General features: G+C 36.5%; 1 protein-coding gene across 1 annotated transcript in view; it reads right to left on the reverse strand.

Annotated features, from left to right (window-relative positions):
* CHD9 (chromodomain helicase DNA binding protein 9) overlaps nt 1–17,167 on the reverse strand; it is a 56,078-nt gene extending 38,911 nt beyond the window's left edge. The window contains exons 1-6 of the mRNA XM_010296736.1: nt 17,045–17,167; nt 15,498–15,835; nt 5,796–5,907; nt 2,171–2,317; nt 881–949; nt 737–792 (exon numbers count right to left, since the gene is read on the reverse strand). Of these exons, the coding sequence (XP_010295038.1) occupies nt 737–792; nt 881–949; nt 2,171–2,317; nt 5,796–5,907; nt 15,498–15,835; nt 17,045–17,074 (752 nt within the window). The 5' untranslated portion in view covers nt 17,075–17,167. The remainder of the gene's footprint in view (nt 1–736; nt 793–880; nt 950–2,170; nt 2,318–5,795; nt 5,908–15,497; nt 15,836–17,044) is intronic.
* Between the last annotated feature and the right edge of the window lie 383 nt (nt 17,168–17,550).

Below are 17,550 nucleotides of genomic sequence, written 5' to 3' on the forward strand. Positions count from 1 at the left end.
ATTCCTGGGTATCACTCATTCTCGGATGAAAAGATAGACTTTACCCTTTCAGAAAATAAGAGCTAAATGGTCTCCAGAAACATGTGAATCCAGAGCATCAAAAAAATGACATTTATTAGCAAGAATCTAGTAAAATTTATCACATACGTAAAATTTAAAATGTGCTTGCATTTTCAACATCAGGAACTGAGTAGCGACAGGAAGAGAAGAATGAAATTTAAAACAAGAAAATACGGAAAAAGTTTCTTCTCCTTCATTCTTTTCTTACTTCCTGCTTCTGATGTAAAATCATTTCTATTGTAAGGAGGTTTTGTTGTTTTTTTACAACAGTAAGATTGACTCCTACATCAACTTCTCCTAAATGTATGACACTGTAAATCTAATCTAGGTTCAGAAAATAGCTCAGATTTAAATTAATGAAATTAAAATTAGCCTCAGGCATGTAGCCCATGCTGAATTTAATAAATAGATCTTCTCTAAAAGTACTGTTCTTTTGGCAATAATGGCTGTCGGCTTATTGGTCAGTGAGGGTTTCACAATACTGATGAGTTTTAAATTATTACTAACAATATACTGCAGATTCTTAGCAATTTTAAGATTAAATTTGTAAAGAGAAAACCTCACAAGATGACAAAATCTAGTTATAAGTAATCTCCAAACAATACAAAACTTTAGTACATGAGTATGGTACTTATTTCAGTCAACACCTACAATGAAACAACTTTTTAGTACTTACTAGTTCTTGTATTTTACAAAAAACTCTTCTGTTTCTACTGTCATCCCAGCAGACATCTAGGAAAGGAAATTCAGAGGAAATGTAAAATGCTAGATACAAACCCCTTTTCCAAACAAGCAACTTCATCCCTTGTCAATCACTTACTTCTTTCTTTATTACCCTGGAGGATAAGATTTTGTCTACAATTGCTGCATCTTCTTCACTTGGATTTTCCTGTAAATGCATGAAAACAATGACATTATAAATTGCAGTAAATTCCCTCTCTTCAAACTGATTAGGCTTAAAACCCTCGAACACAAGTGACTTGTTAAAAGATAACAATAAAGGCAAATCTGACCTCTACCAGTAGCATTCTCTTTTAACAGTCTGGAGTAAAATTTAAAATCCCGGTCTATAACCTGAGAGAAACACATACAAAGGTACACTAAGTGTGGCACTTCTAAAGAGCATCAGATGCGATGCTCACCTGCCAAACACCCTTACAGTGCAAGCAATGGTGATTCTGATGCCTTCCAGACGCAAATTCACCGTGAATGCCCTGTTGAGTTGATCTGATGCAGTGGGCATACCCAGAATTTTGTTACACAGATATGGAGAAATAAGAACTCTGGCAGACAGGTGAAAAAAAAATTAGTAAAAACAAAACCAGCATGTGTCAAACCCAATTTAATAGTTTTACTCTGAACATAGTTAACAAACATGCTGTCAAATCAGGCAGACAAGGTCATGCCTCGGAATTCCAGCAGGGCTTAGGTATGACACAGAAATGGGATTACTTAGCTCTGCCAAGATTGAAGCTGTGGTTCCAGAGATAAAGAGCCAATCTTTAAAGGTTGCTTCCAATAAAAAGGTCACTTTCCCTCTTGTCTGATTCGTTCCCAATTGTATTATCTTCCTCCTTTCCTTACAACTTTGGCACTCCTTCAAACGTCTCACAAACACTTTTTTCTGTTTCTTTCTTGCCACTTTATGTATCTATAATAGCTCAACACTAAGTTTGACTACTAGAGCTGGCGTAAGTTGAAACAGTGATGTGTGAATGTGAAGCGGGGAAAAAAAGGGAGGAGTATTCTTTTTCAAAACGTCTAAAAGCAGAGAACCCCAGAGACTCATTTAATTTTACACTTCCGGAAGTCACGGTAACATTAGCATACAGCTTCTTCATATGTCTATGCAGCATAACACATTATTTGAGATATACCTATCCTTAGGCTTACCCTCAACTTCAGTTAAGTCAACAAACGTTTAGAACAGAAAAGAAAAAATATTAATAAGCCATTTCTTCCAGTTTTGAAAACCTTAGCAAGGTGCCACATTAAATAAAGTCTGGCTTAGTAATAATAATGTATTTATGTTATGAGCTTTATTGACTGAACTTTTTGAGACAAATGGAAAGTTCCATTTCAAAAAAAGACCAAGCCAGTTTTTACTTACCACAAATAATTGTAAAGGCTGTTCAGCAGGTAAAGGGGCAGAATTCTTTTTGATTTTCACAGATACTTTAGCTTCTTCTTCTGATTGTTTGCCTTCTCCTTCTTCAGCATATTTTTTCCTTTTAACTTGACGATTTGATCTTCTCTTCTGCATGCAGGAGAGTAAAAATAGAGGTTTTAGCAAAAACTTTCTCTAATGTGAATTGCAAGTTTTGGGACACTTTAAGCAACACTCTAGCGGTGTCTAAAACCAAAGGCCAACATTTGATAGAAAACATGAAGCATATTAACACATGAACCAAAGGGACAGAAGTAGCCATATACTACTTTCGATCAATTAATATTTTTTCCCCCGTTTCACGTGCTTTTATTTTTAGAGTTCAAAAGCAAACATAGAACAGTATTTTCAGGGTACAGAACAAAGCTGATATATACCCTATCTCCTATAAGCATCAGTATTTCAACAGCAATTTCATAAGGCAGAGTAACAGCAGTGTGTTACTGTCTGATTCAAGAACCTGAGTGAAAGACACAAAATATGCGGAAGTATCTCTACTTAACAACAGTGCTATACACAAAAATTATGAAGATTTTCATTAGATCATATTGGTCAGATTGCTGATGAAGTCTGATTTGACAGGTAATAAAATTTGTTGCTTTGTTAATGTATTTGTTTTCTCCTCCACCTTAAATCAAGGTTGTTTAACGGCAGCATTTGGCTTACTTTGCAGTTTATGTCTCTAATCTCCCACTCTTGCTTCTGCAAGTATCTGGGGATGACGAGTTCCAGTTGGAGAAAAAATGTTCAGTCTAAGAAAATAACTCCTCCTCACTCACTCTTTTAAGTTTCAAATACTTAGATTATTAGGATATTGCATATCCTTTACCCCCCTTAGTACCAATAAAAGAGACACTGCATATTCAACCGTAAGATTAATTCATACGTCCATTGGATAAACAATGATAGCAGAATCAGACTAGTCAGTTAACATTTGAAAACATTGCAATTTGCTTTAGAGAACTGATCATCCCAGAAATAAAATCAGCAAAGAAAAACAGTCTCTATAAAACAAATTAAATTAAGCTACACAGTAAAGCTTATTTTTGTTTAGGAAAATCCATTGCTGGTTGCGATACAGTGCCGTAATCAGCTGGGAGAAGAACAAATTGTAAATAGAACAAAATCCAAAATCCTGTGGTCATACTGGCCTCTGCAGAGCAGATACTAAGTAACAGTAAGATTACAGCACAGGAACTTTCTTCCTGACTGTTAAATTCTGCTCTTGGTTCCTGGCAAAGACCTGGCTATACTTTAACAACTACATTACAAGTATTTCACTAAGGTAGAGTAGTAACTTTACATGTACAATAAAAATCAAAGAATGGGCATCACCATTCTGGAGAATATGGAATAGTGCATGTATGACACTACTCAATCAGCTTTCCACAATAATGTAGCCAGATTAGCTATTCTTCAATAAAAAGTGAGTGTGTGCAGGGTGGGGTGCTAGCACAAAAGAAACTTCATATTTAAACCGACACATTAATGTGACATTTTTGTCACATTATAGCTAAATCAACAATAGTTTGCTGACAGAAGCAGCTTTAAAAAAAAAAAAAAGCCAGCTAATAGGAGCAATGCAAAACGGTGTATGAAATCGGAAAAGAAGTATTAAGAACCAGGTTCAAGTTTTACTCATTAAGTATTTGATGAATTTTTCAAAACCTAATGAGGCATTAACTGGCATTTTCAATCCTTCTCACTATGTCTTTTGTCAAAGTATGAAGCGATTAACAAAACACGAACAGAGGTATGTTCTCCAACATATTAATATACAACCTGAGTTATTTGAAAAAACACCCTTTGTATTTCCCTGAACGGAGAAGCATGGTCATAAACAAACGCTCTAAGGCACAAAATAAAGTAGTACCACACATTTTTCCAAGAAATAAATCAATGTATTTAAGGAAGATGCTTACTGTGAAACTAAGCATACAAAATGAATTAGGGAAAAAAAAGACTGAAAATTGCCCCCCAGAGCTTAGAAATAGACAGCTATTCGCAATAGGAAAAGAAAATCATGAAAATGTTTGAAAACTATAGAGAGAATGGATTAATGAAGTAAAACAACTTATGTCTTTCCTGTGATGTTTCTCCCAAACTCCTGCAAAGACAGACAAGGCAGTGCTGTGACATTCTGCAGTATAGTTTTTTTTGATGCCATGCCACCCCTTATTATCTGTACCCTCTGTTCCCGTCACACCAGGACCGTGCAATTTGATGATACTCCCTGTCTATCCACAACAGAATTGAAGATGACCCTTGTCATGCTAAAAAATCAAATATCCAAAAAATCAAAAGCCATGAGAAAAAAGATACTATCTTCAGTCTTGTGTATGATACTTGTTGGCCTACAAATTTATCCCTATCTGATTACAGAACACTATTGATAAGTTGCAGTACTTCAGAACCACCAAATCTGCTTTCACTTCCTTCAGTGTACTAAATGGACTTTCTACACCAACATAAAATCCCTGAGAAATACATAATTCCATATTCCCTTCCAGGTAACCTTTACTTAAGACAAGCTATCACTTAAGTTAATAAAAAGCCATTCTGGGAAATGGCTTCTGATCCTTTCCCCCCCTCCCCACCCCCCCAGCATTACTATCTCTGAAATAATAAAGGTCAACTCAGTATGTCGTAATTGTTTTCTGACATTGTCATCAAATAATGCAATTAAGTTTAACTCAACAACACCTTATTTTGACTACTGATCTAATCTCTGCGGATGAAATTGCCACAGGATAAAAACCTGTGCATTTCAAGCATATAATCTTACTTTTAATGGAGTCTGCCCTAAAGCAAGTTATAATTCTGTTACTAACACATGCATAAATATGATACAATCTCTTACAAACAGTTCATACTTCTTTGTGCATAAGTTTTGTAAATAATTAGCTGCGCTACTATAATACTAGGGGAATATATGAAAAAACTGCAGAAAGTAAGTTACAAGGGAGATACTCCTCAAGGGAATGACTCCACCACTTGAATTCTTCATCTGGCACTTTCTTCAGAAGTATTCCACAAGCAACCTGAGCCTGTCAGCATACTGATCATAGCTCCCCTTCAGATCCAGCAAAGCAAGAAACCAATTCTTTCAGTTTCTACAGAAGCAGAGCTCAGAAAAAACAGTAAAGTTTGAAACAAGTCTTTTAAATGTTCTCAAAGAGCCAGTTTCACTAATAAATGTCCCTTCTGTTAGGCAGTATCTGCATTTTCCCCACGAAGTCAGCCAAAGTAAGGATCACGCCTAACTGCCAGCTCAATAGATAAGTACTTGAAGTCTTAAATCTATGGACTTCTGTACTGAAATGAAACAGATACAAGGAGGGTACTGATATCCCATTTACAGAAAGGGGACACAAACATGTAGGATTTTCTGATTTTCAAGTGGGAAAAGTAGCTGATAATGTACGGTTCTACCAATGAGAGAGACACAGCAGTGAAAGAGTAACTGTCACTGTGTCAAAAGGAGTGTAACTTTTTGGAGAGAGGGGAAAAGAGACCTGTAGAAATAAAACCACATACAAAATCAAAGGGAAAAATTCTGACTACTTACCTGTGAGTCTTCATCTTTCAACGGCCGCTGTGGAGTCTGCTTAGCATCAGACAATTCATCTGAAGATTCATTTTTTCTTTTCTGCTTTTTACCCAGTGTGATGATTAGCTTTCTGTTAGGAAAAATAACCCAACATCTAAGTGGATGCCATATACTAGTCTACTTAACTTTAAGATTAAAAATAACACCACAGCCATGAGAAATTCCCATATTCTTCTTAATATAAAACTTAGGAAGCACCACTGTCTGAAAAATGAAAAATAAGTCTCAAAACCAAAAGCTACAGCTTTACAGTAGACAGTATTTTCTATTACTGTTACTGAGTTTCTCTACAGGCAAGCAGTTACCTTACTATCACAAACTCCTCTGTATCATACATATTTTAAATCTATAAATGAGCAAGAGAGATGCACAATCCAACATTTCAACTAAACTACAATGGTAAACTATACAAAGTTAGCATAAATACCGTCTGCAGATGACGACAGCAAATGTTTTATCATAAATGATTTATCACTGCAAAATACATCTTCTCTTACTTTTACTCAAAAAATTAGCTATGGACAACAATCTAAAATCATTCAAAACTGTCTGACATGCAAAACCAGTATGTTTAAATAAGTCGTTCAATGGCAAAAATGAGGGAATTGCATGAATCCTTTTGCCCTTTAAAAAAAGGTAAAAAAGAGAAGCTGTGTTCAAAACCCGGTAGTTTTATCTGTAGGAAATCTCAGAACCTCTCAGAATTCATTAAGAACCAACACTGTGCTGAAAAAATTACTTAAATCCTAATGAAAAAGCACCAATTATCTCTTTGTTCAGATTTAAAGATTACACTGTACATCACAGTATCAATCTATCCGATTTGTTTTTAACTAACGGGTTATAATATTTACTTTTCCATATTTGAAATGTGCCAACTATTCCTCTTTAAATATGTTGTTATCAGTGGCATAATTGCAAAATGACAACAAACTATCCAATAAAATCATGATAATGAGCTGTCCTAAAATACGTATTTTATATACTACCTGACCATCAGATCTGTGTAACAGAAAATGAGGTAACTGTTCTAGCATAGAAGCCCCTTCTGCCACTTTATGGAACAAATGAAAACAAGACTTTAGTCTTTGTATACAGACAATACAATTTATTTTATACCAAAATAACACCAAACATATTGGCCACCTGAAAAACTGCTGATGAGAAGGTACTGGTTGAAACTCTTGTATCTCATTTGTTTCTCTTTGCAAGTGTCCAAATAAGAGAGCTATCACATATTTACTATGTCCAAACTAACAGTCTACACAGAAAATGAAAATCTTAAATTACCATGGACGGTTTAAGCAACATGGCTTACAAAAGATTATCAGAAGCCATGAACATTTTCATTGGTTTTCAATATTTAACCACTAGGTATGTTCAGTGGAAAGGTTAAAAAAACCAAACCAACCAAAACCCAAAAACAACCCACAAACATTTTCCACTCCCATATTTTTCACTTGTAGTATGAAGTGAATGGCAGAGACAAATGCATGCTGAAATTAAGCTGCAGTAAGCATAATCACAGATCTGCTTATTCACATGTAAATTCTGGTCCTCAAGTCCTTGCTTTTCATTAGGTGTTCTCAGTTTAATTACTACTTAGAAAACTTGTTTCATAATTGCAGGAAATAATTTCAACAATGAACAACTGGTTTTCTTGCTGTCTTCAAGAGTAGTCTGGCGTTGTTTTTTCCCCTCACTTCTCAATCTCTTATTAGAATTCTTTTTTCTTTTCTTTAAGACTGTTGGATTCTCCGGTATTTGTCCAATATGACTCTTTCTGGTGATGGGCTCGGATAAATCACTTTTTCTACTTTTATCTCACTTTGTTTCATAGAATTTAAGTGTTACATTAGCACTTGTCAGCTAGCATGTCAAATTACCTAACATATTCCAAAGTGATGCAGTCAAGGCACACTGTGATTGAACTTCTGACCTTGTTAAATGGAACTGTGGATGCTAAAATTTAACATGGATTTAAAGGGAAACCTGATAAACTTGTGAGTGAGAATTTCTTGGTAAACCAGTAAATTCATGAAACAGTAGCTATCCCACAAAGTTCCTGGTTTGCATCTTTGGAGTTTGGGAAAATATTAAGAAGTATCATGTATGTTTTCCCTGCTCTTAAATTTTTCCCATTGCATCTGCTTCTGGCCATTGCCAAAGAGAGGATACTGGCTAGAACTCTTGTGTCAACTGGGTATGCGCTCTTCTAAACTTTGTCCATACGTAATTAAGTGCAACAACCTGTGCTGATCTGTATCTGTCCCCTGCTGATCTTTTCATTTAAATGGCTGGACATAGAGCACATCCAATCCAGTGAACTCACATAATACAATTTGTAAATTATTATTTTTGACGAGTCAATAAGATCCCAAGACTTTCCCTTGATTTGGAATAAAGGCATTAACAGCCCGATGCATGTATGGCATGTAGAGATGGCTGTAAATGTGATACACATGTTAATTTTTAAATGAACAACAAGACTACCAACAATGAAGAAAAAAACTAAGTGTTCTTTCATCAAATAAATGTTGAGATATAAGTCAAGCTGGAAGGGGGGGTCTCTGGAGGACATCTGGTCCCTACTCAAAGCCAACTTCAGAGTTCTTTTATGTTGCTCGGTCCAGTCAAGTTCTCCTTAATTCCAAGGCTGACGCCTCCCTGGGCAACCTATTCCAAATTTTGATCCTCTTTTGTGAAATGGTAGATTAAAATGCTTCTGCATAAATGCATGTTGCTACGTTAAGCATTTGTATCCCTGCAACCATAATTCATCTTCATTTCACGCACTGCTGCATAATATTTTAGGCTCAGGTCCCTTTTGGATTCAAAAAGCACAAAATTAAAAAAGGTCATGGCCATTTTACTATGGGTTGTAGCAGTACCCACTAAATAGCAGAGGATTTTAAGGACCTTGTGTTTTAGAGCATGGGCTTATTTTGCGATTAGACTGCTCTAGCTACAGCTTTCTTGGCATATTTTTTCCTCTCCTCCTCTGTAGTTGTAGTCCCCCCTCGTGTTCACCTCTTGCTGTGCCCCTGCAGTCTTAAACATAATATTCCATTTTTTAGCCAGCTTTTGTGTCTTATCTTGCTCTTGTATTCCCTACCCCCAGTATATCTTTTCACAAGCATCTCCATGAAATTTTCTTAACATCTTCTCTACATGTTGCAGATCAGAATACAGATATGGTGCCAACGAGAGAAATAGATGCACAGTTTCACTTCTTTCTGAGCCAGTGCCCAGAATCACAATGCTCCTTGCTATCAAAAGTTGCTGAATGACAGTATGGTGCTAAAGTCATGCATTTCTATTAGTAAAAATGCAATCTGCTCATATTTTGGCCAAAAACATCTAAAAAATCTGCTATGTGAAAACAATGATTTTCAGAAGCTTGTAAACTGGATCAATTCTGTGAAAATTTTTCATTGAGAGTACAAGTTCTGTTGCCAGTTTATAAATTTCTGCATGAAAGCATAAAGATCCTTGGCTAAAGTCCCTTTTTCCACCCCGAAACAAACTGTTCTGAACAGAAACTATCTATTCTGTTTCTATGAAAAGCAAACAGCACACTGGAGACACAGAATAAATAATATCACTAGACTCCATTCCGATTTCACTTTCTCTTGCTTTTTAAAATTTAGAATGCATCTTACTACGTAACAACTAGAAATACTTGAACAATTAGACAGTGCAGATTTCCTCAACATGTATTTCCTTCTTCTATAACTACAAACTAAAGATGTTAAGAAACTTATACCGATGGAAAAGTTTAAAAAGAAGCCATCTCATGAGCCATTATTACTACTGAGTAGTAGTATTACTAGTAGTACTACTAGCTGAGCACAAGACTCCTAATGTTGTTTAGATCCACAAATATAAAAGACTCAAAAGTATCACCAAGACCACCAGGAAACACTATTTGAGGAGCACTGCAACTTGTTTCTTATAAATTAAGAACCAGTCAGAATCTGCTCCATTCCCCTTCTGTTTGATAGCAGGGAATGTGACGGTAGAGTTGTCAGCACTTTGAACAGCTTTAAAACTATAAAGAACAGTTTTCAAAGCCTCCCAAAATGGCAAACATGAAGAAGTATTAACGAGCAAAGAGCAGAAAAACAGCAAATATGTATTAGGCATGTAAGAAGTAAGTACTGTTGGCCTTCAATGCATGCCTTTAATATATCATTTTAGTTAAATTTTCCCAAACCAGAGAAACATCAAGTAACTAAGTGTCCAAAGCCATCTCCCAAGTATTTAAATTTGTAGTCAATGCACTTCATTGTATTACTAGCAATAAAACAAACAAGCGTTTAGGTATTTACTACTTTGAATTCATGTATTTTGCAGTAGAAACTTAAGATTGTGTCACTTAGACCCGACTTAGGCATCAAAACTAGAATCTGGAAGCAGAGAAAACTTCACCAAGGAGTCACAGCAAAGACATCCCAGAAGGATGATCAAATTTGGAATTTGTGTGCCATTCCTAATCATGACAGAAAATCTTTATGATCTAACAGATCTAACAGAACAAAAAGGTTCAGTGAGCATCTCTTCCCTTTGAGCACAGATCTATTAGTGAACATTTGCCCAACTTACACAAAACACAGAAGACAACTCACAACATCTGCCATCTAGGAAATTCCACTTCAAGTTCTACGCATTTAAACTTAAATGATACAGGATCAGCGTAACAGGCAAATCACTGCCTTTCCACACCCCCCGCCACGTCTCCTGTTGCTAACTGAGTTTACAAAGGTTTCAAACCATCTTAACAGCATCATATCAACAAGCGATCACATAAAGACTTTCCATCAGGGTCTTGGGTCCTAAAAATGCTCTGACTTGTAAAAATGTGAAACCTAGTTCAAGGCAACAAGTACTTTTACTAACTTGAGTAGCCAACAGTATCACATAGGACTTGCTGGATTCATTACTAAATAACTTAAGGATTAATTAAAAATAAACCCACAATTGTTCTTTCAGCACACGAAACAATACAGCCATTTCTGATAAGAGGAAACAGTTTTGAACTTAAGGACTACCACCCTGAATCAAACGTCTGTAAATCGAACTCCTACTACTTGGGGGATTTATTTATTTAAACTATGCAGTGATAAAAAAAAAAAAAATCCCAAATGTAGTCTACTGATATTGTCCCTTACATCAGCAATGCAGAGCTGCTGCTTTTCATCAGGGCCACGATATTTAATTTTATGTTTGAGTAGGTGGGAATACATTGAGAGCTATAAAACCTAAATGCCAATCTACTTTTTTGAACAACAGAATGTTCACAAATTCATAATTCTTCTATTCTTCATATCAAGTGGTAAGAAATAGACTTTTTTGTTTAAATATGGATCACCTTAAATGGAAGAAGTAGAATTATGTTCAGTTAGAAAAAGCTTATAAATGGAAGCAAGTTCTAAAGCAAAAATACTAAAGGTTTAAATAGAGTCCATACATCAACGCACCTGGGTAAATAGCCAGGATATGAAAAGCGGTTCTGCAGTCCTCAGAAAATTTATAAAGTAAGTTAACTTTAAAGAATTATCAGTAATCAATGCATAAAGAAAACTTAATTTGGTAACACTAAATATATTATACACGCATTCTTCTCCTTCTAATAACCTGTCATACGCTTACAATGTTCTTGTTAATAAAAGAATTCAGTAATTTATCTTCACCAATGTTTATGGCATAGAAACTTTACTAATTACTGAATCCAGTTCTAATCCATTTGACTGAAATTAAACAGGTATTACTTCCTTTACTTCAACAGGTCAGAGGATTAAAAACTTTAATCTTCACCTTTAGAAAGAAACTACAGTCTCCCTAGAAAGAAACTGCTAGTAATTTATAACTAGTAATGATAAATTGGAAAGAACCATGCTATCATTTTTTTCTGCACATGTAGAGCTCAGAGGAATCACTAAGGAAAATGTAAACAGTTAACATGAAGCCCCCAAACACATACCAATTATGTTCAATTAACAAGGAAAAAACCCCAACAAAACCTCTTTAAAAATCATCCTGTCCCCTAAATCCTCTAAATTAAGACACAGTAATTAAAACCTGTCTTGATCCTAGATGAGGGCTACCCAATTTCAGTAAAAGCAATGTATTGTATTATATTCAAAAGCATACTTGTTTTTTTTTTTACTGACAGCTACCAGGGAATTTTATCACGGTCTGTTCAGCAACCAGTGTTCCAGCTCCAACTCTACCACATCAGTGACACAGAGTATATAATTTTCATGGAGGGACAACTTGGTAACTCTGCAAACCCTCCTCAACAGCAATACAGGACGTGCTACACAGGATATGCTACACAAACAGGACCCTTGTAAGATCCCAGCAAAGTTTATGATGACAATCTAAGTAAGTTTGCTGTTTGAGTGCTGGACTACAGAAAGTATAATTGTGCTCATACTGGATAGACTATGTTTGATGTTAGCAGAGATGTGAAAGGTCAGATTAAAACCAAACACTTCTCAAAGGAAAAAAAAAGCGCCAATATATTTCTTAGTAGTTTCTGCTCTTTCAGCTCTACACTAGCCTGCAAATCAAGCAGGAGTCACCCGAAACATGTGTCTGACTTCAGATCTTCTCAAACACACAACTCCACACCATGTCCTGCACCAGTCTAGCTCTCCGAATCCAAGCTGAATCGGCATACTTAACAGTTACTGCAAGTTAAATCTTTTTGCTGTAAAAAAACACTGAAAAAAATACATATTCATCTAGGATGGACATACAGTAGAACTCCTTCTAAAAAAGAAGTACAGATGCACCCAAACCATTTTTTCCACTATTGTTAAAAACATGTATTAGCTTATTCTTTTTTACTGTAGACCTTTATTGACTGTAAGGTTTCACTAATTTTATTGCTTGTAGAAGAACTATAGCCGATAACAATGTGTAACAGTTGGAAATTGTTTATCTTTTTAATCATGAAGGGACTTTTTGCCGTCTTCACATTTTCTTTCCTGCTTAAATGCAAGCAATGTCATCTATACAACTTAGCTATTTTTTAAAGTTTTTGCCCTTATTGAGTAAAAAGAAAAAAACCCCAAACAAACAGTAATCTTTCCTCTTCCAACATTAAACAGATCTCAAAAATCCTTATTTCCAAGAAAAAAACAACAGTTTTTGTAGAATTGGGGTCCTTCCTTCCTCCTATTGCCCAGTAAAGCACTTGTCTTCTAAAGGTATTATTTTAGCATAGTAAAATTTTCTCCCAAGATGCAGTCAGAGTTTGTTTTATTTTAAGATAAATTAGAAAACCAATGTAGCAACCCACACATTCAAATCCCCAATCCTATTTTGACACAACGATAATTTCCAGGATGTACTCAGATTCGTCAAGAAACATTTTCTTAAGAATGTAAGATAAGAAGAAACCTTTGGAAGAGTTGATTAGCCTTGTAAAACCCTTATTAGTTATTGGATTTAATTTTGTTCTTCTCTAAATAAAACAAATTTTATTAAACATACAATTTTTTAACCACCTTTGAAAAGACAAGTATAGCCATTCTATAGTAAGTGTTCTTCTTATATTAAGATCAACGGTTACATTTACATCGAAAACAAAGTCTGGTAGGATTATTCTCTTAAAAAAAACACCCAAGGCCTTCTTGCAATTGCTGCTCTTCAAAACAGCTGCGGTATACTCTTTCCTAAACAGTTAATATTTTATGTACTTACGTAAATAATATAAAATAGTGCTAACACAACGTAACAACACACAAAGCTGTTTTCATAAAAAAAAAAAATGAAGCATGTGGATGCCTCAAAGCACTTGATTCACTGCTGTTCATCAAAATACATAGAAACTCTGTAAAATCTGTAATACGTGGCTCTAGAAGACTCTCTTCACTGCTCTTTATCAGGATCTGACTGCTAAATCTTTAGGTATGTGTCCCATGTAGTTAAAGCAATACCTGGCAGCATGCTTAAGTTAACAGTGTTACTGGGGCATTACTTGATTAAACTGGTAAATAATGGGGAGGCAAGCCTTCACAGCTCAATGCAAAATTATGAGAAGTTGACAATACCTAATTAAAGGGGAGTCTCTCTACCAGCTTCAGTGTACTTTGGATCAAGCACAAATATCATGGTTAAAAACATAGTTTGAGAAATGTCTTGTTTCTCAGCTGACACTGTCCCATGAAATCCTGAAAACTGGTCCTAACTGATGTGCACAGCTAAGTGTTTCATGAAGACAGAAAACTGAATGCTGAAGTATAAATTGAAAGTAACAGTTTATTTCACTTATCTGATTAAAAACATTAAAAATATTATGGCAACTATGTTGCATATCCTAAGGATGATATTTTGGCAGGTTTTGTTAAAATATCCAAAGGCGTGAATACAAAGCACACTAAGGGCAAGTCACATAAAGCTTGTGTGCAAATTTTCTGCTCAGACAGTGTGCAAATTTTCTGCTTAGACAGACCCACAAAATATCTGTTACGGAACATCAGTAAGTTCAGAAACATGAAAGCAAAATCAACTCTGGAAGTAACACACCCAAAATCCCACTTTAGACAAGATGGAGAAAACACAGAAAAGGAAGCACTATACAGTGCGCTAAGTATTATGAACAGCACTAATATGCCAACCCATAACCGGACAAGGAAGAAATTAAGACCATGAAAGTTCACGATAAGAATCAAGTTGAGTTTAGAGCAGTAACCTTTATACTACAGGGTAACTTCTCAAGGAAGTTGGTTACTTTGAACCTTTAAAAAAAGCACTGATCTGTAGGAAAAAAAAAATGCAGAGAAATGGGCTGATTAAAAGAACATTCATTTCTGCTCCATATACACAAGAATATGCATATGTATATGAGACATTTAAATGTGGAGAGAGATGCCAGTTAATATTTCTGTTACCGCAAAAAGAGCATGGATTTAAAAAACTAAAACCAGACTGTAGCTAAGATTTACATTTCAAGTCCTGACTGACATACCTAACATTGGAAACCACACACTTTCCTTTAAAAGCGTACAGGAGAACTAGGTTAGCTCTAGAGTCAGAAGACGTGCTACCTACTGAACCCTCGGAGCATTCTAACATCTAACGTCTTTTGAAAAAGCTCCTTAACCCAGCTGAGTCTGCAAAATTTTTAAGAGGTCAGATTGAACTGATACGATGGAAGACTACAAAGAATACAGATTTTCCAGTACGCACTCTACTTTTTATACATGTGATACCGGTAAGAATATTCACTTGATAACAAGTTCATTAAGCTTCCAGTTTCTCCCTATGCAGTTTATCATGCACACTGCATTGAAGATACATGCCAAAACGGATAAAGACAGCATTTATAATATCAGATAAACTTAACTTGGAGTCGTAACCGATTACAACACTGGATGAAAGATAACTCAGTCTTGTCTATGCTTGTATAGAATGCTTTAGAATATGAATTTAAAATAAATCCTTTCAAAAGGACAGTTCTGCAATGATTTTATCTAAAGAGAAACAGAGCGTTCTTGTCCCTGAATGAGAGAGTCCACAAATGGACTTAATCAGGAAGAATTTTGTGTAGGCAGTGGAGGAGAACATTTTATTATCAGTAAGCAGTTTTCATTTTAATCAAAGATTTACCGCCTGAAGAAAAGTAAGAGGACATTTTCATCTACTTACCCAATTTTTGTTTTCTCTTTAATTTTGGACGAGGAACCAGTTTTTGGTTTTTTGCTCTCCTTGTCCTTTGGTTTTGATTTAACTTTTCTACCCTTCTTTTCCTCTTTGCCTTCAGCTGAAACACTGGGGAAGTTCTCAGGACTCATTACTCGTGGAATGTTTCTCTCTCCTCTCTCTTTTGCTTTTGCAATCGCTTCAGATATTATGCGATTTGCCTTCTCTTGTTTACTTTCCGAGTCTGCTTTTTTCTTCTGCTTCTTTTCAGACATTGCCCTCACCTGGGTATTCTGCAACTTAGTATATGATCCTGAACCATCAGTCTTCTTGGAGGAAGGAGGCTGTAGCAAGAGACAAAAAGTAAATAAGATGACCTTATTTTAAGGATATAAACATTTCTTGAAAGAAAAAGTCCAAATGTTTTTGATCTGGCTATGCATTTAAAAAAAATTTAACCGTCAGGGACTCATACAGACACCAAAAAAAAAAAAAAAAAAAAGACAGAATGGCGTGGGTTTCAGAATAACTACATCAATTGTGGGTTTTAAACAACCAATCCATGTACTGAAAATCAGTAAAAAAAGTATCTTTCTAAAATTCTCTCAGACTTCTTTCCACTTCTTAGTTAAAGGCACCAACCCTTAACCTTTGAGGCATTCCCATACATTTGACAGACACCTCCAACATCTCCAATAAATGTTCTCCTCCTAACAGCTGAAAAAGCAAAAAACTCCTGAAGGTAACAGCATCAGTACTTCGCCCGTGATAAAATACCAGGATCACAGATACCTTAAAGCAGATGAAAGACCTGCAAGACAAACTCAGTGCTAAACAGAACAGATGCTCGAACGCAATCAAGATTAAAAACCAGACAAACCAAAACTACCCAGCTCTATATTCCTAAAAAGATCGGAAAGCTGGATCTCTCTTCTTTAGATCAGCCTGAGGTCAGTGGCTTAGTTAGGAAACATAACCTGTTTCTATTCTGACGTTTTTAAGCACCGTTTCATCGACGCCAAATTGTTCACGCTACGAAAGCAATATTCAGATTATCAGCCTCTCTAGCCAGGCTAGAAGAAGACATGTTTTTGCTTTCCTCCCCTCCCCCCTTCCCCTTTGAGGAATGGAAAGAATTTCCTATTCAAACAGACAAAAAACCCAGCAGATAACAGTTATGTTACGTTCTCACCCGTAAATGCGCCTCTGCCTACAGCGTGGAGAAAAGCCACCAGGAATTTCCAACCACATTTTCTGGCCCAATCCAGTGCACTTCACTGGATACATGTCCTATACGTGCCTCATCAAAGGCTCAGCAGCAGCGCTGAGCGCCGGGAGGGAGGCAGGGTTCAGGATCGCTCTCTAAAATGCCACCTCAAGGCCTACAGGCTGCAACAAATAACCAGGACCCGAGAAAACAGCAACAAGCTCAAGATGGCGATGCAGCACGGCTCCCGCAGCAAGCAGCCAGTAATAAGGAAGGTTATTCAATCCCATTAGCCTTTTAGCCCAAAGAACCCCTCCTCCTCCCACTCATTCAGGCTTTCACTTACCCTTCCCCTCGGCCTCTTCACTGAAGACATTTTTGGCGTCAGACAAAGGCTTGCCCTCTGCTTTTTCAGCACCCCAAGTAGTGCTCAAGAGAAAAGCATTGAAAGGAGATTGCTAAATGGCCTATTTAGCGAGCTGCGGCCAAGATATGCACAACCCTCCACAAACACACAGCGTGATTTATCAACATATTCCTCCCTTGGCAAGCGGGCGTCCACAGATCCTCCAGCCCAGGTACGGCGAGGGCTGCCGCCCCCCCCCCGGCGCGGGCTTTCAACAACAGCTGGGAGCAGATAGCCAGATTCCAACAAAGCACAGAAAGAAATGAATGCACAAAGCATCAAAATGCATCAGCATGAATATTAGAGATGTCGTTAAAAATACGGACTCCTTCTGCGGAAGTAGGCCAGCAGATGGTGCTACCCGTCATTATTCCATTAGACTCCGCAGTTTAACCCCCACCGGCCTGGCTCCCCGCCTGCGGTGCGGGCGTTAACTCCTATCGGCC

The sequence above is a fragment of the Phaethon lepturus genome, unplaced genomic scaffold, assembly GCF_000687285.1.
Source record: "Phaethon lepturus isolate BGI_N335 unplaced genomic scaffold, ASM68728v1 scaffold9511, whole genome shotgun sequence".
Classification (NCBI taxonomy): Eukaryota; Metazoa; Chordata; class Aves; order Phaethontiformes; family Phaethontidae; genus Phaethon; species Phaethon lepturus.